The following is a 26,249-nucleotide window of genomic DNA, read 5'->3' on the forward strand; positions in this document are numbered from 1 at the left end:
TAAGAATATAAACAATTTAGCTTTCTTTAGCTTTTTGGCCTTTCTTCAATTTAAAACTAATCACAAATGGTTCTAACATTTGTTTAACTCTGTTGCTGATTTTCAGCAAATTGTTGCATTGCATGATTATTTATTATTTATTAGCCTGTCAGCCTCTCTTGCAGTAGCTGTGGACAGTGTGTAACTGTTACACAGCCACTCTAAAGGAATGGGAAAGCTGGGAATAAAGTGGATGCTTTCCAAGTTGCCCAAATTCTGGTGACAGTCTGATCTAAAAAAAAACAACAAAAGGCTTCTGCAACTGCATACGGATGAATAATGGATGGTGATTTGGATGTGCAAAGTAAATAATATACATGAAGAACAGCTAATTAAGAGGTTTCTAGTACATAGGAATCAACCTCTCCTTTGGTCTTTTTCTAGACTTTTATTGATTTATTAGATGAAATACATAAACACCAGCTTATGTACAACTTTTTTTTATTCATAAATAAGTCAGTATTCTGCAACCATCAACTTCTTAACAACAACAAAAACATCTGAAACAGTAAAAGGTCAGGAAGGCCTTTTAGAACCTTGTAGCTTTTAAGAAATAGCCTGAAATTTATTTTATATCCTATGTTCACTTGTCCTTGAACTTTACCATTTCTGTTCCTTCAAATATGAATATATCTGGTTCTGGGAGAACAAGTTGTAGTGCACAAGATCTCTCAAAACCTGAATGAATGGATCAAATAAATCTAAAGGTCTCTACAGGGCATAATATTCTGTGGCTAACATCTTATGAAACAGTTAATCATCATAATCTCTTTTTTTTAAAGTATGCTTTATGAAGCTTTTCAGTTAGGGAGGTATTTCTTGTTACAAATTCAGAGACTATTTTTCAATTACAGTACTGCAGAAAGAGGAGGATTTTAGTTTCTATAATAACTGTTCTTTACTGACAACTAAACAATGAAAGGCCTCAAAAGGTTTGACACTTGATTAGATCTACACTGTAAAGTGCAGCAGGCAAAAAATATGGTAATTAAGGGCCCGATCAAGTAAATCACTGAGGCATGTCTTTAACCTTAAGCACATGAGCCATCTAATTAATTAAAAGTGAACATAGATATTCATGTTTGTAACGAATCCACCTTTGGATCAATATTTCTGTCAATTGTTAACATGAGCCTTTTTTATCAAATAAAAATATGCTGTATTGCAACATCCATTAACCCACACAATGTAACTTTTTAAACTTGAAAAGATGTACATTGCAACTATAACTACCTCCTAATACATTCTTTTGGTATTGCTATTAGCTTCAGGAGTTAAACAATGTCTAAAAATGCCTTATGAAGGTCTCTGGTACAGATAATACCTTACCAGCTGTGATTGCTTGCTTCTGTAGCCTCTACCTAACCTACCTGCAAAAGCAGTTTTTTTCTTAAGCTCATCACAAAATTAACCAGCATTCCGTATCTGGAAAGCTTTTCAAAGCAAATCTAAGTTCTCTTACTGATTTTCTTATTAAGTCTTGTCCAGGTTAAGGACAGTTACTATTCTGTCCCTGTTTGAGTAAAGCAGGGTAGAGTTCCTGGGAGAATCCCATGCATTATTCTCCATCTGGGAATGGACTGTTAATGCCTACTCTTCAATCAGTTTTTAGTCCACCTCAGGAGCTGTTATTCACCTCTCCAGGAACTAATTCTGGAGTGAGCCCATTTCAAATACTACACAGATCCTGTGTTATCTGTGTGCTCACCAACACCAGTGTTCACCTCTGGCAGGGTGGCAGTGCAGGCTTTCCTGTGGGTTGAGAGGCTGAGGTTTATGAAGAGATGTAAAATGTTCAGATAGATTGAGAACCAGCTTCCTCAAATAAGTACCGTCTTACAAGGATATTTATTGTGTTAGAAAGATTTCATTTGGAAAGCATATTGTTATTATAGACCAGTTCTAAAATTAACTAAAATTGCAGAAGCATACTGAGCTTACTCTTAACCAAAAAAAGATCAGGAAAAAATCTGTTAAAAAGTGAGTATGAAGCAGAAAAAATTCTACAGTTTATGGACTGTATTTCAGACAGGAGTGACTGATACTGGTTTAAAACCTTGCTTCAAATGAAAGTTGTGTAAATGGGTTAGACCCAGAAGACTGGTAAGGCAGAGAGAAAAGAGTCAGACTGTGTAGTTGGAGTATTTCTGGAGCATGATAGCGTTTGGCTTTTTTTTTTTTTTTTTTCCTTCTTGATTTAACAAGTTGAAAATCTGCTGAATAATTCATGAAGAGTGGAAGGGCTGAATCTTCCTGGAATGATATACAGTGTACGTACTGTGGCACAGGAGAAACTGCAAAGCTTTGTATCAGTTGCTGCCGTTTCTGCTGCCGATTGCAAGGTGCTGCTGCTTTGCTGTTTTCACAGCTACGGAAACCTCAGTCGTGCTCTGGTCTGCCAACAGCCATTTGCCTCCCTATGGACCCACCTTCACCAGCTACAATCTGTGGACACTCTTGCTGCCTACCTGCCTTGGACACTGCTGGTTTTTGGATCCTTATTGCAAACAGCATTTTCTGGACCTTACAGCTTGTATGACTGAAACCTGCCTTCGAGTCCTTCAGCTGCACAGTCTCCCGTGTGCCTGGTGACTCCTGCAGCAGAACTTCTGACCCAGACAAGGATGGGATTTACAGGGCGAAGTCAAAACTGAGCTGCATTCAGCGAGATGCCCAACGCCTCTTCCTGGAGTGCTAGCTCGCCTCTGCTGCTGCTCTGGGAGGACTCCTCCGGGACCCGCATCTTTCTGTCGCTGCTCTACGCAGTCTTAGCTATCTCAGGGACTTTATCCAATGTGATGGTCATCTATTTAGTCTTCTCCTTCAAGAAGCTGCAGACAACCAGCAATGCCTTCATCGTGAACGGCTGTGCAGCAGACCTGAGCGTGTGCGCCCTGTGGATGCCCCAGGAGGCTGTGCTGGGGCTGCTGCCCCCCAATTCCTCCTCCCTTCGCTCGGCGGAGTACCGGCTACTCCGAGGGGGGCTCCTGGGCCTCGGCCTCACCGTCTCCCTGGCCTCGCACCTGCTGGTGGCTTTCAACAGGTACGTGCTCATCACCAAGCTGCCCAGCGTGTACCAGGCCCTCTACCAGCGGAGACACACGGGCTGCATGATCGGGCTCTCCTGGGCCCTCGCCCTGCTCCCGGTCCCGCTGCTGCCCGGGCTCTGGACCCTGGGCTCAGCCCAGTCGGACGGCAGCTCTCGCTACACCGCCCTGCTCCTCGCCCTGGCCGTGCTGGGCCAGACCGCGCTGCTGCTCCACTGCTACCTCGGCATCGTGCGGCGGGTGCGGGGCAGCGCCAAGCGGGTCAGCGTCCTCAACTTCCACCTGCTGCACCAGCTGCCCTTCCCCGCCGCGCCGCCGCCGCCTCGCCGCGCCCAGCGCCGCCTCAGCAGCGTCTCCGTCCTGCTGCTCTGCTGCGTGTTCCTGCTAGGCACCCAGCCCCTGGTCTGGGTGAGCCTCCTGGGCTTCTTCCTGCGCCCGGCGCCGCCGGCGCTGCAGGCCGCCAGCTGGCTGCTGCTCTGCTCGCTCTCGGCCCTCAACCCGCTGCTCTACACGTGGCGCAGCGAGGAGTTCCGCCGGGCGGCCCGCTCCGTCCTGCCCCGCGGCGAGGGCCCGGCCGCCGCCCCGCGACCCTCGGCCGCCGCCGCGGGCCCCGCCGGTGCCCCGCCCTGCCCGCAGCTGCCGCGGCGCCGGGGCACGGGGAGCAGCGCCAGCGCCGCGGCCGCGCCGCGCTGAGGGCCCGGGGCAGCGCCGGGAGCCCGGGGCCGCGCGCGCGGGAACGGGCGCGGCCCCTCAGGCCGCTCCGCCACCCCCGCCGGCGGCACCGCCTGTCGGGCAGCCGAGCCGCCCGGCCCCCGGTAGCGCTTCTTCCCCTCCTGTTGCTCCTTTGTGACCCCAAACACTTATTGCCCGCTCCCCCTTCCACCGCACGGCCCGGCAGCGGCGGGTGCCTCCCCGAGGCACCGGGACGGACACTGGGGCGGGATCTCCCGGCCGCCCCCTCAGCCCCGCTCCCGGCACGGAGCTGTCCGCCCCCAGGAGCCGGCCAGGACTCCAGCCAAAGCTCTGGATTTAGGAATCTGGGATAACCGGTAAATATGGCAACGCACGTAACTGTTGTTATGCTCTAAAGATTTCAGTATGAGAAAGGCATCTAGACAGCTCTTTCTGAGACATATGCAAGTTTGTTTTTATAAAATCGATATAATTCTTTCAGCATTTAAAGTAGTTCTTTGAAGTGAGCTCCCTGAACACAAGGTTCGTTTGTGAAGGACTGGCAGGTGTCTCATTGCACACGCACGCACAGACACCGGGAGCTGCTTCCTTTCCCCAGCATACCTGATCTCTGTGCTCCGTGCAAGACCCTCCTTCAGCTTTCTCTGGCAAACTCCAGGATGATGCTGTCTGTGGAAACTGTTAAAAACAAAAACATACACACCTTTGTGGTGATTCTGGTTTGGATATTTTGTTTTGAAAGCTTTTTAAGGCCTGTTTTAACAAAGGTCTCTGCCCATGGGCACTCGATAAAATACAATGCAATATGAAAGCTGGTGTTGTCCATCTAACCTTGTCACCTGTTCAGTTACCAGTTCGTTGTATTTCTCTTAAATATATTATTGCAGAAGTATGATTTCACAGCCTCTGCCAGATACAAAATAACAGATTCTGTGTGGCATTTGGAAAGGAGATAGCTCCTCACACCGAAGCTGTGGTGGTGAGTGCTGCAGGCCCATTCCTCCCAGGAATGCTCTTAAAATCCTTCTATTTCCTTCTCTGTTGCTTGACTTCCTCCTTCTTCTTTTCCAACGCAGTTGCTGCTGTTCTCATGGTGATGATACTTAGTGCTGTGTTTGCCTTCTGGCACAAGCATCTCCAAGAAGGTAGTTGTGTTCTGAATCCGTGGGCATCCACAAGCAGTATCACCTAAGCTGGGCTGTCTCGAGAAGAATGGACCCATGGGAACGTAGGAAACTTTGTCACAAGAGTTTGTTGCATTGGGTGACCCAAACTTAGAGCTCTCATGAGGGTAGTTTAATGATGGGATAATAACAAGGAAAAGACACATGATAGTAATAATATAAAAGGCCTTTTTGCCATATTTTATAATGGCCCACACACTTTGCTTGCTTTACCTGATGAGTTTGAGTTTTCACAGAAAATGCTTTAAGAGAAGGGAATAATTTAATTTTTTCCCCAAGACTAAGACCTGTTAGGTATCTGTGATACAATGATGTATCTAAAAGTCCCATACCAATATTTTGTTTCCTGGCATAAAAAAATCTCCATAATCACAGAAGAGATACTTGTTAAGATCAGGATTTGAAAAACACAAAGAATGAAGACCTCAAAATGATTCTTTTTTTTTTTAATTGACATCCAGAAAATGTATGAACATCTCGAAAACAGCTTTAGCCACTTTCAGGCACCTGTGGGAAAGTAAAATAAGTTTCCTTGAGTCTGAGTTTTACAGAAAGCTTCTTCTTTCATACTGGAGACAGTGTTCCTTTGAGTGATGGCACCAGAAAGATGCAGAGGGCCAGCAAGGAAATATTGAACATATAAGATATGCAAGATTGATTTTATTAACACTGTGCACATATCTTGGAGAGTGAAGGAACCCCTATATCCTTGTTGTAATATCTCATCCTAATCTCAGTGGCTCTGCTTTAGCTGTCTTTGTGGAGCAAATGGAGAAGGAAAACTGCTTTGACTTCATCTATCCCAATCCTGGAAAATATGCTGGTGCACTTCCAAAATAAAGTTCAACCAAGGGCCACCCGAGGGTAAGACCCTGTTCTACTACAAAATAACTACAAACTAATCCTTAGGCTACAAACTACAAAATAATCCTTAGGCTGGAACCCACAGAAGAATGCATATTGCATCTCCCACCATGCTAAAGGAACTCGAGACACTTGGTAAAGCTCATTACTGGGCCCATAAGCAAAAAAAAAAAAAAAAAAAAAAAATCAAACTGTAAGATAAAAAAATTAGACAATGCCTCTCCCCTGTTTTTGGCTATGGAACACATTAGTCTGGAATGAAAGCAATAACATTTTTCCAAATTCAATGTCCAAACCATCAGATAACTGGAACTTCTGGGCTTCTTCCCTTGTGAGATAGCATGCAAGTTAAATCTGAAATGCCTGTATTTTATATAGACCACCTTTAAAATGCAAACATGTATAAAAATGCTATGATGTACAAAACTCTAGACAGCTATCCTTATGCTATGCATCAATTCCAGAAACACCTGGAAATCCCTTGGAAAGTTTGATGTAATTACATCTGACTGTAAATATTTGACTGTTTTAATATACTCAGGTGACCTAAATAACATTGTGCAGAAAAAAATGAATTTAAAGTAATTAAGAAAGAGTATTTGTCTCAAGATCAGTTTCTCTGCTCTGAAAAGTCCTTGTATGCCTTGTTCTACAGCCATAATCTTTGTATTTCCACCTTGTAAATACTCCGTGGTAAATTGCAATGGAAGCTCGGCTTGGCTCAAGTTCTCCTGGTTCTGTGGCACTGCTTCTTGGTTAAGGAAATGGATTTCATTCTCACTTTCTGTCATTCTATGCTTTAATTTACAGATTTATATGTCCTCTGCTAGTTTAATGGTGACTTTTCTTCAACGTGAATTTCTGTCATGCTCAAACAACTGATTTACAGACACAAGGGATGTGTTGCCAATTTACAGACACAAGGGATATGTCCTTTAAAATGTCTCAACCAAACACTCTTTCAAGAGGTGTAAATGAAGATGATGGAAAGTCCTGTCAGCAATTCAAATGAGGTTTGCTTGAACTGAGTTGCTCCTTTCCTCTGGTGTTGTGCCAAGCAAGTTGTGTGAGCATGGCCTGAAGCTGCCCTTCCTAGACTGGCTGGCATTGACATGTATTAGCTGCCTTCATGTGCTTTAGATGGGAGATGAGAGCTCATTAAAGCATTGAGTTTATGATGCAGTAGTGTTACAGTAGTGCAGATCAGCCACGATGTACACGTGCAATAGTTGCCTGTTCCTTTGCTCTTTTCTCAGGGCTTCTGGAAACAAGAGCAGGCAGGAGTAGTAACAGCCTGGATGGATTGTGGGCAGTTGCACTGATGTGCTTGAAAAGTGCCATTTGGTGTATTTTGGCCCAAATAAATCTGCCACTCAGTTTGTGAATTGCCCGTGCAGAAATTCATGTGGGACCTGCTTTTTGAAAGTAAAATTGTGATGCTTCAAAACAACACCCTGAGGCATGGGTTATTTGTGAAAATAGCTTGCAGTGGGTGTTCCTGAAGTTAGAGTTTGGATTCAATCTTTTGAAGTCACCCTTAATTCAAAATAGTTATAAAAAGTCCTAGAGCTGCTCTGTGGCATTAGGTACCCACATCAATATGAGTCTCCACCAAAACTGGGCAATCATTGCCTCCAAAATAGGTGTGTAAAAAGTACAGGCAGCAATGTGAAGCTGGGGAATTATGAAGGGGAGATGAAGAAGGCAGGACAGGGGCACTAACAGTTTGATCCTGAGAAACAGCACAGAAAAAATCTGAAGGCCAGAAGAGGCCTGGGATTATGATAAAAGTAACCATCTCTTTGATTCTTTGTATGTGAGGAAATACAATTCTATGCTTTTCTTAATAAATAAAAACATGCACTTGTATTTTCAATTTCTTCCTTTAACAAAGCATTCCATACACCAGCAAATTTTCTTTAAACTCTTAAATCAAAAAAGGTATGAGTTGCATCAGCAGTCTTGTGGAGACTGCATTCAACAGCAGTGCTGGACTGACAGGCACTGACAGGAGATAACGTCTTAGCTAACCTCCAGATTCACTCAGCCATAAGCACATTGTGAACCTTTTTTTCCTAACTACCAAGTAGATGCTATTTTTAAAAAAACCCACATACAGATTATTTTCAAATGAAGACATTTAAGTGTAGCATTTCATTAAAGAAAAAAGTGACAACATATACTTTAGCTTTCTATTTAATCTTAAATCACATAACTAGATTGTTGCAATATTCTTTAAATTCAGAAGTCCCTTTCTCAAATGGCAGCGAAAATAGCTTTTCTCGTGACTGTTTAACTTCTAAGAAAGCTACTTTTTTTTGCTCTTTTATGTCAATCCTTCCCATGCACTGTCATCATTTTACCAGGGTAATAGTCTATTTTCTTTCCTTCTCTTCCCCTTTCTTCAGTATCTTCTGTAATTTTCTTCACTAAGGGAAAAGTTCTTGATTCTGCTGATCAGGGCACAACTCCTTGAGCTGGGTAAGTTTTGGGAGACAGTTGTAAACTGAAACTAAAGAAGTGATGAACAAATCCCTCATACTTAAATTTCTATTTAGAGTGAGTAGGTATTGAAGTTGGGCTTTTACTGTGCAGAGCAGTGGACAAATTTTTTTGTCTATATTTACAGATATTTGCATTTGAATAAGGTTGTGTAAAAAAAGGATAATGTGAAAGAAAAATTTAAAAATAGTTTGAAGGCTGGAGAAGAAATCTTTTTGGCTGAAGAGTTCAATCATAGTAACTTAAAAGTGCCATTACAGAATAAGCGCATTTATGCAGATATTCAAACCAATCTGTTACCATACATGGTGATCTAATGATCTCTTCTGGTGTGGAAAACACGACCTTACAGGAAAATAGCTCTGCTTGAAGAGCGTGGGCCACCTTGCCTGTTTGTTGTCAAGGAGTTCAGTATGGTAAAGGTCCCTGTGCAGTCTGCCCTACACCCAGTCTGCATGGATATTCCTGAAAATAAAAACTGGAAACAATCCCGAGAAAAAACATTTCTGGCTGCTTTCTTGCCTGAAGCTGTGGGTCTCTGAAGAGGCAAAATAACCACTGCAGGAAGGTTAGCTGTTTGGAGTTCAGGGAAAACTGCAGGATGTCTAACCTGCAACCCCATGCATCAGGCTTGTCATCAGTGTAGAGCCAAGCTTTTGAGTTGTTCAGAGGGAAAGCAAACTGCCAGTTGGAAGGGGAGCTCAAGCCAATCAGGGGAGCTGTGTAGCACCTTAGACTTCACCATGCTGAACTTTTCCTCTTGTAAGACAATGGGTTGAAATAATGAATAATAAAAATGTGCCTCTGCCAAAATTTTTCAGCATCCTTAAAATGTCTCTTTTTTCTGTACTGTGAGATTCACTCCTGCTTCCAAGGTTTTCCTGCTGCTCTAGAATTGAAAGCCGATGAAAAGCATAATTAGTATTAATTACCAGAGAAACACAAAGGAAGGAAAAATAAATCTCATCCTTACTGGACAGAATCAGCTCTGGTGGCTCAAGAGCCAGGGCACACAGAACAAGAACAGAACTGCTGTTTTTGAAAAGCTTCACTTAAGACCAAAGATGCCTTGGGTTCAGGCTGTCTTCACCTGCTGTGGGGCAGTCTGAGGGCAGAATTAAAAACCCAGCTATGCTTCAGGCAAGAGCTGCATCCCTCCTGATCTGTTCTGAAGCTGATGATGTGATGGAGGTGTAATGTTAGTCACAAAGCAACGAAGTGAGCATTAGCAACAGAGGAAAACTGTGAAAGGGAGAGCTTGGGAGACAAAGATGATGAATTGAAAAATAGTCAGTTTTATAAAACATTGCAAACTTTGCTTCATGTGTATTCCATATCTTCTAAGATTGCTTCTGACCCCTTTGTCTCCCTTACCTCTGTGCACCACAGTGCTGATATATCCAGTTTCTTCTCAGCCTGGAGCCTCTGACACTGAGTTTGATATAATTTCATTAAAAGCTGTTCTTGTGATTCTCTATAAACTTTGCATCTTCTATTCTAAGGTTCAGTGAGATGGCTGTAGCAGTGTTGTCACTGTGGAGACAGGAGCACCAAGGTTTGCACAGAGTTAGTAACCAGAAATGTTGTGAAGATATGTGAGTAGTGCTGCTTCATATCTATGTTTGAGTATTCCTCCTGTGTCTTCTGTTGCATTTCATACATGGCCATCCACACAAATGAAAAACTTCATTTCAGGACTGTCCTTTTCCACAAAAACATCTCTTTCAATTAATCCTGTTTTATAAAGGTAGTGATAAAATCTTGCAGGATTTGAAATGTTCAGTCATATTCACTCCTCCAGTGAGCATAATTGTCCCTCTTTCATTCAACAGAGCATCTCCCCTTACTCTAGATTAGTTTCTCTCAGTTTGTAGCATTATTTCTCTAGGACAGATTAAATGAAAGAGTTGGTAGGTTGCAACAGGGGGAAAAAATAGTCAGCCTCACTACTGCTTCCATCTGATTTCAATAGAGACATTTTTATACCTTCCACTGGTAGCTAGTGGCTACTAGTTTTTTTTTTGTATGCTAATTAAATCAAAGCAGTAGAACTGTATTGTGTTAAAAATAGAGATAAATAGAAACGTAAAAAAGATATTCATTGTACAGAAAGAGTAAATATAAGCTCTCTGAGTTTCACAGCAGATATCTTGCTTGGCTCTTTGATGTTTAATGTAACTGGTATGTACATATGAATAGGATTAGGACAGTCACATGCAGATTTAACAAATGATGGCTCTGAACTGAATTAAAGGCATGAATTAATTTTCTTTTATCTCATGCATCATTAAATATTGCTGTCTACTGATTATCTATATAATACCTGTCACCTGATAGCAACCACGGTCGTTATGGTAATGTCAAGATTATAATTATAGTCCCTTCTGCAATGTAGTCATACTATGCTAAAAAAATCCTTGAGATGATAGTGTCCCATGCTTGGTATCAGCCCAAACACAAATACATTTTGAGACTGTTGAGAGGAAGATATTTTGTTACTAAGTTATCAACATGCAAGAATTATGTACATACATGTACATACATGTGTATTTAATCACAAAATATGCAGCCTTTTGAACTATGGCTTTATTTCATTTGAGATAGACAAAACTTGTCAGAGCTTCATATCCCTTGAAGAGCATTCCTTTGGCTGACTTTGGGAATTTAGGAATATTTTTAAAATGTAGTTATTGCTCAGAGAAATAATCTTTGTTTGGCAGCGTGTGTCAGAGTGGTAGATGGGCCCATACCCTTTTGCAGCAGAGCATGTGGTGTCCCAAGTGTCCCTGCTCCTCCCAAGGTCCCTGTCATGTCAGGAGCTGGTGAGCCCTAATGCCCAGAGGCTGATCTGGAGATCAGGACTCTGGGAGACACATGTTTACCAGACTCCACAAGGTTGTGGGTGGCAGAGAGAGTGTGGCTTCCCAGAGGATAAAATAGGTCTGATTTCTGTAGAATGTAGGGCACAACTCTGAGAAAAAAAAAATTAAGTCATTATCTGGTAGCTTATGCAAATTTTATTAATTTAGTTTGCCTATTTTCTTTTAGATTTCAGAGACAATTTTCATTTAATTATAAAGAAAAAGTAATGTTTCATAAGTATACAAATGTATAAACAATCTCTTCCCAGATGTAAAAAAGGTTCTAGGAAAAGCATATTGAGGAATCTGTGTGAATGCAACCTGTGCAGCAAATAACTCAGAATAAAAACCCACTACATGTAAAACTAAGGGTATTGTAGCCATTATCTCATTTAGTGCCATCTAACACTATAAATATTATGTTAACCTAATGAATAAAATAGTTGATTGTATGTTTTTCTTATCTGTAACCTGAAATCGATTATGATCAGCTTAATCAGGGTTGAATGGCCCATACAAGTTTATATCTGTAAATGAGATACCTATAGAAATACTGAAGTGTTCTTTTATTTCTTATTTTCATCACTTACACAGTACTATATTGAAATACTGTTTTCTATTAATTGATTTTGGGAGCTAAGTTGGTGAACTGCTGTCATATAAATATTTGGTAATATTTTTACTTCAATATTTGGTTTCAAACAGAAGTGTATGAAGCTGGTTTTGTACCAGCCATTCTTGGGCTGGCATAGGTACCTATTGTAGAAATAGTTTTATTCAGATAGTCTATGGACAAGCTTTTGGCAAGAATGTCCATAAAAACATTCAGGGGTGCCAAGGTTGTCTGTAGCTGTTAACCAAGGGTGTGTGATGCTGGTGGAAGCTGTCCCAGTGCAGGCAGCTGTGTCTGTCAGCTCTTTGGGAACAAGGAGGCAGCTGAGCTCCAGCTGCTCTTTTACAGGGGCCAGCCAACGATCTGAGCTGTTCTCCCTCATACAAGGCCATTGCAAAAGGCCCCAACTCCTGCATCTCTCTAAGAACTGCACATTTGTGCCACCTTTACACTCAGTAACTCATTTATCCTCATCTCTTCACAGACTTAGGGTGGTTTATGCAGAAAGGAATAAGACCAATGGAATCTCAATTAATTTGTTAATTATTTAGGGATTGAGGCCTTAATATACCCTGATCATTTAAGAACTTTGGTTGATTACTAGGATTTAATGGAAAATTTTTATCTTGATGTTCATTCTGAAATTAATGTTTGAAGATTCAGCTGTTTTCCCCTTAGGCATTAACAGCATTAAACACTTGGCTTTCCACTAGTAAGAAGTTCATGTAATGGTGCCACTGGAGGAGCAAACCATGCTCATGGGACACAGCAGGAAATATCTATCCCTACTCATAGTAACGAGCACAGCAGTGAATTAGAAAGAAAGATTCAGCAAACTAGATTGGATCTTGTGTAGCCCAACAGAAACTGCCAAGGATATGAGTCAGACCCAGACATGGAAGAGACTTTTTCTGTTCTACCATTGCAGCTCTTGTTCTGAAATTATACCCTCATTAAAGGAACTGGATTTGTTTGATGCTTGCATAGAGTTAGGTCCTGCATATATTGTAAAGGCAAATGGAACCCAGGCATCTTTGAGTGGATCTCAGATTCCATGTGTGTGCAAGGAAGTCCATTACCCTCCCACCACGTCATGTGAAGGCAAAGATACTTTTTACAGCCTTTTTCCTTTCTAAGCATCTCAAGGAATGTTCCAAGTCTCTTCAAATTTTGCTCCTTTGAAAGCAGAGATTTTTCTGTAGGAAACAAATGCCTTCAGCAATGTGCAAGGATTTAGCCATGTTGTCTTTGCTGTCCTGTGAGGTGTGTATTAGTATTGGTATGGTGCCAGAGTTTTTCCAAATGCATTGGTAGCTTGCCTAGAGCATCAGTAAGGATCTTGATTTTCCCATTTTGAAGGGTAGCAATAAGACCTATTCCAAAGGAAAATACATGCTTTTGTCTCATTTTTGGATTATCAAAGAGGGGATTATTGTCAGGCTCCCATAATTCAGCTGTATGTCTAGATAAACAACCAACTAACTTGACAATTCTATTAATGATTTCTCCCTGGCCCTTCTTTTGCTTCATCACTCAGCTGTGTTCCACACATGGAATTACTGAGGTCAGGAAAAGAGAAGCTAGATGGCACTATGGTCCAAAGGGATCATGTGCTGCTGGTGAGCAGGGTGAAGCTGTGTGAGTTAAGAAAGCCTCTGGTCTAGAAAGCCTCTGGAATTCAATAAATATCAGCAAAAACAGGGTCAGAATTTTTAGAGTGGAATTAGGGAGAGAACAGGCTTATACAATTACTTACCTTTTGTGTTTTATAACACAAACAGACTTAAGCATATAAACATGAAAAAGAAAGCAGATGTAAAATGGCTTTAAGATTGCCTACACAGATAAAACTGTGAGAAATAGTTTATGCATCATTGCCTTAACATAACTTAAACATATTTGTGATTTTTAAACATATGCTCAGATATTTCTGTTTATATACATTATTGTTTATGGAAGTAGATAAGCTATGTACCATGTGTGTGCAATTAGAGAAAATCAACACACTCATCTGATTTGGTCCAGCAACCTAGAGGGGAAAAATAATCCACCCTGAAGCACTCATTAAAGCTTCCTTTAATGACTTTAAGAGTAGAGTTAAAGGGCTTACACTGCCAAGGTATACATTTCATTCAAGCAAATATCTGGGGTAGTTATTGTAAGACACTCATGAAGTTGTCTTTATATGCATTTATTTTCATTATGATATGTCAGTTTCTATAATCTCTATTTTTTACTACTTTTTAGTTAACAAATATATGTAATTCATCCATTTGAAATGGAAGTCAGACAAGAATATATTAATGTAGTTTTTATTAAAACTGCAAGGCAAACTAAAGCCTTTACCTAACCAGTAATTACTATTTAAGAGCACAAATATGCAGTTTAAGCTTAAGAACTCCTTAGAAAAATGTCAAAGTTATTAAAACACAAAACAAATAAACAAAAACATCTGGAAGCTCTGGAAGTCTGGGGAGGTCTTAATTTGTAATTACTTTAAAATCTCAACATTTAAAGTAAATAGAACCCTGTCAGAGAAGCAACTTTGCATTTGTAGTAAAGCCAGCCTTTAGGCCTTTTCAGTTGTATCTTGCTTATGCAGGGAAGGGGTCTGCGCTGCAGCATGCTATATTTGAAAATCTTTTGCTAAAGAAATAGTCCTTTTTTTTAGAGGAGTTCAATAGTTGAGGTGAGGTAGTGCTGTACAGATTACACAAATGTGCATCTGTCATGAAGAGATGCAAAAAATAACTGATTTAGTAGGATTTTATCATGGCAGAAGGTAGCAAAAAATACCATATTGTTCCTCCAGAGTTCAATATATTATTAATGTGACAGGAAGAGGTATGGGTGAGCATGAAAATAATTTGGAAATGCTAGGAAAGCTTCAAGGTTAGTAGTTGCTAGGAAAACTTGCAGAACTTCTGCAAATCCAGCAAAAAAAGCATGAGCAAGATGACTTTAAAGCTTAATATAATTCCAGAATTGTAATGCTCACAAATTTGCAAGACAGCATGTGAAAGCAAATTCATAGAACTGCAAGCCTACAAGGACAGTGTTAAGGAACAAGCAGGAAAACAAACAGAGCAAAGCTGGAACAAAGAGGAGAAAATGGGATCGGAAGGAATGGGAGAACAAGACACCTCCTTGGAAGTGAAAATGTGATAATGGACATAGTCAACACTGTCAGGAAAACAGGAAGTTTATTGAAGAAGCTTCAGGAGAGACTAGAAGAGAAGGAATCATCTATGGGCAGAAGGCACAGTGGAGGAAGTTCAAAAGTTTGTAGAAAGTGTGCAGAGAGGTAGGTGCATATTCATTTGGGAAGTGGGATTGCAAACCTGAAGAACCTAGTAGAAGGCTATTAGAACAACCTCTAGTGGCAAAAAAATGTCCTTTAGCTTAGCAAATAGCAAAAAACCAGTTACTTCTAACATGGCAATCTATTTAAAAATATGGAAAAAAAAAAGAAATTCATTTCGCAGCAATTTTTTTACATCTTCCTCCCATTTCAAGCTACACTGAAGTTGCCAACTCCTGCTTTATTGTGTATTTGATTCCAGAGTCCTTTTTAACTCCTGTAGAAAGTACCAGTATACTGGAAGGATGTATTTGAAATTTAAATGGGAAAATGATGCTTCCCAAGAGATGGGAAACATTAAGGGCCTCCATCAACAAAGTGGTAAAGAGGTGGGATTTAGGAATAGAATTCACAGGAAATTATAATCAAGTCTTTCCCTTCTATCAGCAACATGTGAAAAATTCTTATTTCTGTTAACACTTTTTAGAGACAACACTTTCTTGCTGCTCTGCCCATTTGTATTGAAAACAGAGGTGCTGTAAATTACCCAGGAAGGGGAACACCATCCAGTGAGTGCTACCATTCCTCCAACTTGTATTCAGACGTGGCAGATCATGAGCCTTGTCCTTAGTTAACCATACATTTCTGCTGCTGCATTAAAAACTGGCCTTAATTTATAATGTCTTTAGGAATCACACATTTTTTCCTTAGTGGGGACTGTACCATGCAGTTTGCCATTTGGTCCTGGAGTTTGGAGAACTCACTGCAGGTTTCAATATTCAAAAAAGCTGAGAAATACAGGAGGGCTGATGTAGTACTTGTACAGCTGGAGTTCTGCTTTGTGCTGCTTCAGCAACAAGGAGCAGGACTGTCTGACCTGGCAATGTTTCTGTCCTTTTCTTTGTTTTGTGCTTTTTGCCATTCAAGTGCTTTCCTCCTAGAATTCAAGGAAACTCATATTTTGTTTTTTCTGATGATGTGTCAAATCCTTTTAAAGTAGTGTGGATGTTGGCTGAACCTTCTGCAGGTTCAGTCTATAGTGGCTAAACTGAATGGAAGCCAAGGAGTTCTCTGATGTCTATTATAAGTCAAGGGTCATGTTGTATATGGAGCAAAATACATCTATAGTGACAGGAAGCAGAGTTTTCCCTATGTTTTAAATAAACAATAGCAGGTCCAAATTCTAGTTATTGGTGATAGGAAGATCTTTTTGTTCTGTGAGATTTCTGTTTCCTGTGACTTTCTATAAGGTACATCTCCTTCATGTTTGCTGGCATTATTTGTGTTTTCTAAATGTGTGATACAGCACATTCTTAAAAATAACTGTCAACTTTGTATTTGTTTTCAAGAAAGTGCTGATACTAAATAAAGTACTAATTTTGGATTGCAGCAACAGCCACTAAATAGGCACACTCAGCAAGAAATCCAGCATGACTGGTTTTGGATTTAGTGTCATAGGTTAACTGAAGATAGCATGGGTTGATAAGTTTAATGTTCTTTGAATCTGTGAATTTGTTTAAAAAGATGTTCTAAACATTAATATTGTTAAGCCTTTTATCATACATTGAAACTGCTTATTTTCACTATCCTTGTATTAATTTATTCACAAGATGGTTCATCAAAGCAGTGTATTTTAAGGGCCATATGTTTATAAATTACTAAAAGTACCATGAGAGTTAAATTTTGGCTGGTGACTGTTGACAGGGAGTCCAAGCAGGGTTTTTGAAATAGGCCTAAAGCCTTGTGAGTCTTCTAGCAGAAGACAGACAGTACATGAAAGCATTAACATTTCTTGAAGTTGTTAGTTGCTCAGAATAAATCAACAATTATTTATTACAATAAAGATAATTTCATGGAAATACCAGGAGTGCATTAGAAATATACAGCCCTCTAATGGGGTGTTGTATAGGCTCTTCATTGACATGGCATTTTACAGTGTACTAATTTGAAGAGAAGATCAGAAGTTCAGATGATTATTATGAATATGTTTATACTGCAATAGTCGCTTGAAAATCACTCTTCTGCCATAAAAATTAGTTTCTGGTAAATTAGTGTGTTTAACATCCTTGGAAGGTCCCAAATGAATTATGTTTATTTCAATCATCTGTAAATATATGCTGCTGTATTCCATTGCAAATCACAGGAGAAATTCCCAGTGCTGGCTCAGTGTTCAGAGACACCCAGAGTCAGCTGCCCTGATTCAGGTACACAGTGTCTCCCAGGCTGTCTGCTGAGGAAGGCAGCTGGAGCACAGAGTAAGAGCTGAGCCTGAAAGGCCATTTTTCTGCTTGCCTCAGTTTGGGATTCAGACACAAACCTGTGACTGCATTTGCAGAGTCAGCCTGTGGAAAGACACACATCCTCCTTCTCATCTCCTGTTGCTGCTGTTGATATTGCTGTGTGGGGTGGCCACAGTCTGCCTGCCCGCCCAGGGACTGAATGCAGCTTCCCCAAAGTTCCTCACCCACGAGCTGCAGCCTTCCTTCTGGAACCCAGGGGTGGGGGGAAGGACAGAGATTCCCACTTGCCCCTCACCCTTTTTTTGCTTTTTTTCTCTCTGCTTTCTCTCTGAGTAGTACTGAAGTTCTAAGCTGCAGTGTTTTTGTTATCAGCAGCAATGTCTAAAAGCCACTTGCTCCAGTATAGTAGATATTTTTGTTCCCAACAAAGGAGAGGAATGAAGAGGAGGACTCCATCTTATCAGAACGCTAATCAATTACTTTATTATACTATATTATTCTATACTATATTACACTATATTACATTACATCTAAACTGAATCTGCCAAGCACTCAACTGCACCGAGCTGCACAGAATCTTGTGACTGTCAGCCAACAGTCCCAACAGACACACACAGGCCAAGGAAACAAAACCACCACTTTGGGTAAACAATCTCCATATTGCATTCTGCTTTGGCACAGCACAGGCACAGAAATGAGATAAGAATTGTTTTTCCTTTCTCTGAGGTTCAGAGAATGTGATCTCAGAAATATTCCTGGGAAGTCGTGCCTTGCTTTTCTCTGTGAAGAGAAATGTGGCCACACTGCAGCACAGGAGAGGACAAAGAAGAAGAAGATGAGAACGTTCATAACTGGTGTAACAAGCCAGAGGAAAGAGCCTCGCCTCTCTGTGCCTGCTCTGGCTGCAGCATTTGCTTGAAGCACGAGTTAGTTTGACCACATACATTCCTTTCCTTTTTCCTTCAGTTCTAGTTAAATAGTCTTGCGAAATACAAGAGTTATTCCAGCATAAGTTAAAGAAAGAAAGGACTAATATCTATCAGAGATTAAGTTTTTGCTGGGAAAGAATACTTATAAGCAGGAAATTCTGGTACCATAAGGGCCCCTACAGATCCTCCCAAGATATCCAGAATGTAAGATTTTTCCATATTCATAAGCATTGAACTCCATCCATGACTATGATAATAATTTTATATAAAATATTTTGAAGTAATAATGGATGTGAAGGGGATTTCCATTCCCTCCTTTTTATAAGGGTATTTCCACAGATTTCAAACTCTCATGAAACAGTGTTTGCTCTAGTACATATGAACAAAACATGTTCAGATGTGATTGCTGAACAGATGTGATTGCTGTAGTAAAAGTTTGTTAGAGATTTTTTACACAAAACCTGTGAGCCTCTGGGTTCATTGCTGAATGATCTGCCAACTGCAATGATGGTTTCTTGCATTTTTTATACCTTCATTCTTATTTAACGACAGTAAGGATTCTTTTAGCAAAACATTTAAGCATATATGAGGCTTCTTTTACATAGTTAACTGGGACTAATACCCTCTACTGATGGTATGTATATATTTCAGTATTTTGCACAACTAATAATCAGAAATACATACCTATGAAATAACATCTTTTTTTTTCAGTTTTGATATTGTGAGATGTTCTGAGGGCCTGCACTGAACTTAGCATCAAGAGTATTAAATCCTATCTTGTTTTATTTCGTTTCACAGATACTACGTTTTGTCCATTTCTTTTTTTTTTTTCCTTTATTCCCCTGGAATAGGTTTCAGTTTCGATAGTTCAGAAAATTTTTTCCAAGTACGAAGTAGGTGGGGGCATTCCAACAGATAACTGAAAGAAAGAATAGTAGGAAGTCTTAATTAATTGTACTGATTTTGTACAAATGAAGTAACTGAGTGACGCAGCAGGAACTAGGTGGGAAAAGAACAATAGTATGAGCACACAATGCAAAGTATTTGGAAGCAAGGAGTTTGAGAATTTAGCTACTATTGGAAGCCATAGGACATGCCTGCAAATATGCCTGCTGTAAAATATCTTACAGTTCTGCTAGTTTTAATTATCAGGGCAACTGCAGACTACACTCAGTAGTGCCTGGAAGCATTAATGGCTTGTGAAAATGTAGTCACTGAGTGATCTGCTAACTTTTTCCAGATGCTGGTGAGGAAATATTTGCAAAGGCATAAGAGAGGCGTTCAGCATACTGAATGGGAGATTGGCTGTAATTCAAAGTGTAAGAAACTGACTTTTGGAAAGGCATATTGCAAAGGAAATGAGAACATTTATCATGTGATTTTGAGAGGACTGGAAAAAGTCCCAAGAGCAATTATGGTGATAGGAAATGTGAGACCTGTCAGCATAGAAGAAAGTCTTTATAGAAAATAAAAGCAGTTTTAAAGTTACCCTCTGACTGACTGGGAAGACAAAATAAATATGCAAAGGAAAAATGAGTGTGCTGAAACTAGTATATACAGGTGCAGGTGATTTCATAATTAAGAAGAAAGATAGTCAAACCGAACTACTGAAAATAAGATGAAAAACCAATTACCAGAAAGAAGAATTTCAAAATAACTCCTAATTTGCTGATAGCTGAAAGGAAGTTGAAAGAGGAGAGCGCAGGTACTTAAGAGATGATACTGCAAGAAAGGTTCAGAAGTTTTACATACCTGCTGTGACTTTAAATGCTAGCACTTGTAATTGTTCTATCATGGGAGAATAATCAGTGTTTCATATTTTACATATTTGTGAAGACAGAATGTCAGAACGAGTTACCTTATTCAGCACACTGTCTTCATCGTTCTAGGTTATTGTTTGCATGGACAAAAGTGCCCAACAGTTGCAGAGAACCAGAGAATGCTGGGCCCTTAATAGACAAGAAGGAAGTATAGACATGTGATAGTGAGGGAGGAAATATTTTAAGTTCCTTTGAGTCTGAGAAAAATTTTGCCCATCTGGAGACCTAGAGCATTGTGCAGATTCTTTTCAAACAGTAGCATGTAAATTGTTTCAGTGTTTGCACAGCTGGGCTTCTCCAGTTTTGACCTCACCAAAGTAATTTGGGGCATTTGCAGTACTGCAAAACTTCTTGGCAGTGAGGGAGATTCCCAAGGGTGCTTTTCTCTTTGTAGCTATCTTCTCATAAGGTACAGGGTTTTTACATGCTCATTAGATATTTATACTGTGACTTCCTGTTCTCCACTGCATCAGTGGAGACCACTGCCATACTTGGAAGGCATTTGCACAACATCAGATTATCCAAAAAGGAGAAGAACAAAAGGAAATTATTGTCCATAAAATTGTGTATGTTGTAAACATTTTAAAAGGCAAGCTCTTATCTTTGCCTTTGTATAACATAACCTATTCTTTATGGGATGCCTGGCTGGCAATGACTTGTACCACAACTAGTTGCAGACAGTCTAATGTGAGTAAGTTGCAGAATGGTCTAATGTGAGTAAAGTTATGCCTCATAGCATAGGTTCATCTGGGGTTGAACATGGAGATAATAGTAGCCACAGAATCATTAAGGTTGGAAAATATCTCCAAGATGAAATCTAACCTTTGAATATTCTGAAGTTTTTGAAACCTCCAGAGCATATACTTTTGTGTATTTATTGTAATCCTTTTATGGTAAAAAATATAAAGTTATCTGATATTAAACAGGCCAAATTTCAGTACTTTTTCCCTGTTGTAACTCCATACTACAAGTGTTACATCACACCAAATCCTCCACAGCTAGGAATCACTGTTACATCTAAATTCTACACGAGGTTTTTCTCTCCACAGTCCAACTGATGGAGCCCAGAGGAGCCTGTGCTGTGGAGTGGCTCACAGCAGGCACTGCTGGGTTCTCCACAGGTGCTGGGCTGTTGTCTGTGAGTCCCTCCTCATCCAATCTTCATTCATCTCAGATTTATTGGTTTATAAGATGGTCTGTAACAGAAGAGTTCTTTATCAGGCCCATTTCTAAAAAATAAGTGCTTTCTTTTTGTAGCCAAAGGACTCCCCAGGTGCTGTTCCAGTCACAGTCTCTCTTCAGGGGTGTCATTTCCCTTGAGCTGTCTGGAATTTAGGTTCACTTAATATAGCAAAACATGGGAACTACTGTCAAGGGAAATTGCTGTGAGGATCTAGGTCTGCCTTGCAGAAGTGGTTATGGATGTAGGAAATGGGACAAAATGAGTGTTAATTCTCATGTAAAAAAGGTTAGGAGCTGGATATGGCCTAAAGCTGTTTTTTTTCTGTAGCCCTGTTATTATGTCTTCTTTTTTTAGTCTGTAATCTCAAAGCATTTCCTCATAATCATGAGGATATTACAGCAATTCCTATTAGTAACAGGATTTAAAAACCTTCTCCTCCCTTGCAGTTTATTCAGAATATAATAGATGTACTGAAATCAATGTGTGTGTTTATATTGTACCTAGGCCAACATGCTTGATCACCAAAACATGAAAGACAACTGCCACTGATTAATTTATTGATGTTTTCTACCCACTTCTCTGGAGCACTTCAACTCTATTAACTTAGACTGCCTAAGTTAAGCACCTGAATTTTCAGAGTAATGAACATTCCTTACTAGTTTAATTAGGCAAATGACAGTGTTCAGTAACTTTAATTGTGGCTAAATGAGACAAAGTGCAGGAACAAAGAGTCTGCTTTATAGTCCAACCCCTCACTTGTTACCACAATCCATTACTCTCTTCTAATATAGAAACAGAAAGTTTCCTGGAGGGAAAAAACATATGTGGGAACATACAAACTTCAATTATCTTCTTTCCCATTTTGTAGAATGTGGATTTGCAACCTTAATAGCAATTTTAAATAAAATATCTCATTGCAAAAATTCCTTCATAGCATGTCATACTGCCAGAGACCATGGGAGTGCAGCTCCAGCAGCCCAGCTGTGCTAATGCAGGTGCATTTGGGACTATCCTGGGCATGTGCAAGCAGGAGCTGAGACTGAGGTTTATTTGCTCTAAAGGATTCATGGGGGGTGTGTATGGTATATGCACCATACTTGGATAATAATTCCATTTGGAAATAACTGAAGTTTTTGGTAAAAATAAAAGAATTAAAAGTAAAAATCCACAGAGTTGTGTTTTAAGGAACTTCTTAAAATAAGGCCTGTCAACTATATGTTTTTGGATGCAAGATATTAAAAATTATTTTGTAAGGGTAGCATTTATACCATGACACCTGCTGGGGACTTTGCTGTGACTAGTCTGTTTTCCATGAGATTTGCTAAAATACTGGTGAAATAGTTTTGAACTCCATTATGGTTAAATGAACAAGAGCTGTAAAACTTTTTCTGCTGCATTTGTAAAATATGGATGTACACAGGCGTTAATGTGTGTAGTAAATGATCATGATTCAAAGCTTAACAGATTGAAAAAAATGAAAAATATCAAAAGGGACATCAAGTATTTGCAGATTTTATCTAGGACATGATTCTGTAGTGATTTTTAAGGATGTTGGTAGTATAGAAAATTTACACAATCAAGTGGAGTTAAGAGTGTAGACAATTTCAAAATAATCTAAATTTCCAGAAGTTATCTCAAAGCCAAAAAGCATTTATAGGAAAAATACAGTAATTCCCTTCAATGTGCTTTATCTCCTGAACTGTAAGGATAATGAGTGAAGACTGGTGAGGCTTTGTATTTTCTGATCAATTTTTTTAAATTTTTTTTTTTTTTTTTTAAGGAATGTGGAGGTTTCATGAAAGTCTGAAAATCAGATCAGTGCAGTAATGCAGGAGTGCAGGTCTAAGTGGATTTCATGCTGTTGCAGCCTGGACTTTGAAAACTATTGCTTGAGATGTCAAGGAAAAACAATATGCTAAGCAAATTAGGAGATTCTTGAGAAATTCTTATTTTACATCTTTATTTAGAGAATTCATATTTTACAAGATAAAAAAATCTGAGGTAATTTGAAAGTCTTCTAAGGTTTTTGGCATGACCTGGAAGGGCAGCACTTCCTAAACACCTGTTCTCCAGGTTTCTTAGAATTAAGTCTGAATGACTTTAGAAATGAATTTCTTAATTCAGTCTCTTTTTATCCAAGAGCGAAAATGGGCTAGAACAGAGATATGCCTTGGAAGGGACCCTGAGAAGGATTTTGTTTAATCAAATGATGTCAATACAGATTTGACTATGTAATTTTTTTTTGTTTCTACATATAGCTATTGATGTGGGAGTTTCTAAGAAAGTGTTTTGATCAATAGTCATCTTCACTAGAACAAGTTTGGAAGTACAAAGCACTTCCATTTTATTAACAGTATTTGATCCGTGACTAATTGCTTTTATCCTGTGAAGCTGTGTTTCTGTAAATGTATCTTTATGGTTTTAATGAGTGTTTCTAAAGTCTATAACTAACCCTATAGCTGTATGAACAAATTCTTCAAAAACTAGAAGATGAGTTTAGTTCAGTGGTTCAGTTTTCCTTTTTTTGTGTGTACTTTTAAGGCTTTTAATTATTCCCGTAGGATCTCAGACACATGAAGTGTCCCACAGTGAAAATGAGAAGACAGGCTCTTATCTCAAGAAAGTTGTCACCAGGTTCTAGTTTGGCATGTAGCAGTGGTCAGTTTGGACAGACTTCACAGCTGGATGAAAGCTTAATTTCAGTGACAGATTTACAAACAGGATGTAGGGGCAGTAATGAGATGAGCTGCATTATAGAAAGTCATTTAGCATCAGTAGCTAGGTTTTAAAAAACAGGAAACCATTTCAGGGTGGATACTGCTTAACTTAAAAGCACCTAATGTTCTTTAACATAATTGTGTGAATGCCTGTGTTTCTGTAACCAGGTTTCTGTAACATAGTTGGGCTTCATTATTTCAGATGGAAGGCCCTCCCTCCCTTTGCTCCCTAAAAGGCTGCAGGTAAAAAAATTCAGCAGGGAACTTCCACTGACCAATTGCATTGTATTGTTTCTTCCTAGCAAAGGCTGCTTTTCTCGGCAGTCATTCATAATTTTGAAGTCCTTCCAAAGGAAGACAAGGCTCACTGAATTGGTCCAAAAGAATCAAAATTCAATGGCTAGTGCTAATCCTTGCCAACAATTTTCTGAAGTGATTGCAAATTATGAACTTTCAATACCTCATTGGTGGTACAATTTACAGGGCCCTCATTAGGAAAGACTCATGGATGTTTATGTCACCAAATCATTCTGGTCACTTATTTCTCCATAGAGAAACATAAAAATTTTCCTGCCTCTCAACTGCCTTGATTTCCCCCCCAAATTATTACTACTACTACTACTACTACTACTATTACTACTACTACTATTACTACTACTACTACTACTACTACTATTATTATTATTATTATTATTATTATTATTATCTCTGATGCTTTACTACATGACAGTGGTGATAGACATTTATAAAAATATGACTAGAATATAAACTAAAAACCCCCAACTATAATAATATGATAAGAAATAGAATGTTTTACACAAGGAGAAGTCAGCCAGGGTACTGAAAGCAATTGAGTACCTGCCTCAGGGAGATGAATTCTGTGTTCTGTTGGAGAGCACACATGACAGTTACATCAAAATCAAAAGAAGAGATGGGTGAATATTTATTGGTTTTCAATTTAAAATGTCTTTCAGCCATTTTTTAAAGAGACTGAAATTGAGAATGACTTTCCTAATTGCTTGTATATGGATTTTATGTGCCCTGTGGGGAATACAGTACTTTTGAAGATTGATGTAATTCAGCATATAGATACATTGGTTCAACATTTGAGTTGCCTAGAAGGAGTCCAATAGAACTTGGAATACAGAGGCATTTTGCTAATGCAGTTAAGTCTTCTCTCCTTTTGCTACTACAGATAAGCCTTAAACTTTCCTGTGTGGTCCATTCACAGTGTTTTCCATTTCCTTTGAGCTTATTAAACAAGTCAAATGAAAGTTTCCATCAGAAAGAGTAATCCTTGGCCTCTGCTTTTATGCATGCAGACAACTTGGTGATATTGGCATTCACCCGCAAATTGAGAAAAACATTTTTAAATTAACTGAGATTTAAATATATCTGACATGATTTAAGCTATAAATTCCCTGTTGTGTAGAGAATAGGACTAATAAATTCATTGTTAAAATGAGTCTTAATCCTGACAAAATAGATGCAGATACAGCATTTTTGTGGCACCAGAAAACAAATTCGTGTTTATGTACCTTTAATAAAGGTAGCATACAGAAGACATTTTCATTACTAATCTGCAGTATATATATAAATCACTAAATAAACCTTAAACTAATTTTTTTTAAAAATGTCTTTTTATCTGCCTTTCTATAACTTCTTTCAATTAAAGGTCAAATGTAAAGGTCACAGACTAAATATAGGCTGTTCGAATGTTATAAATATCACAGCATGGATGAAATGAGGAAGATTACTTTTTTAATCCAAAGATTAGCATCAACTGTGATTTAATAAGAGAGAATTCTTCTCATTTCCAGTTAATGTTTTGTATTTCCTTGATTTAAGTATGTTGTGATTCCTGAAACTGATATGATCTGATTACATGATAATTTGTAGGTGGGAAACTTTTGGGAAGTTTCTTCCTGTCTTCAGAGATAAAATGTTCAAATTAGACAAATTTATATGCACAAGTATTTACCAGTGTTTGTATGCATTGTTCATTCTGAATGGGATTTGACTTTTAAAACAATTTTGTAGTTTTTTGCTGTTGAAGGAATAATTGCAATAAAGTGAGACAAGCTAAAGAAGGAAGTCATACCTCAAATAAGGAGACATAATCTCAGCAAATAAGGACATTATTTAAAGAACTGTGCAGTGAACTTTGCCAGTTATGAGCAGCCTTCATCTTCTGCTGAAGCCACTGCTGTTGACTATTGCTGTAAGTTAGACATTGGACCTACAGTAAAGGCAAAT

At 39.3% G+C, this 26,249-nt stretch overlaps 2 protein-coding genes across 2 annotated transcripts in view; both read left to right on the forward strand.

Annotated features, from left to right (window-relative positions):
* The first annotated feature begins 500 nt into the window (after positions 1-500).
* Positions 501-3,779, forward strand: GPR88 (G protein-coupled receptor 88). The gene has a single exon (XM_058030399.1). The coding sequence runs from the start codon at positions 2,709-2,711 to the stop codon at positions 3,777-3,779; it is 1,071 nt and encodes a 356-aa protein (XP_057886382.1). The 5' UTR covers positions 501-2,708.
* The window catches only part of VCAM1 (vascular cell adhesion molecule 1), a 40,812-nt gene continuing 17,595 nt past the window's right edge, over positions 3,033-26,249 (forward strand). The window contains exon 1 of the mRNA XM_058029899.1: positions 3,033-3,082. The gene's annotated coding sequence lies outside the window, so the exon portion shown is untranslated. The remainder of the gene's footprint in view (positions 3,083-26,249) is intronic.

The sequence above is a fragment of the Melospiza georgiana genome, chromosome 9, assembly GCF_028018845.1.
Source record: "Melospiza georgiana isolate bMelGeo1 chromosome 9, bMelGeo1.pri, whole genome shotgun sequence".
NCBI classification, from domain to species: domain Eukaryota; kingdom Metazoa; phylum Chordata; class Aves; order Passeriformes; family Passerellidae; genus Melospiza; species Melospiza georgiana.

Coding starts and splice junctions, on each gene's coding strand:
- GPR88 (XM_058030399.1), top strand. CDS start 2,709: ATGCCCAACGCCTCTTCCTGGAGTGCTAGCTCGCCTCTGCTGCTGCTC.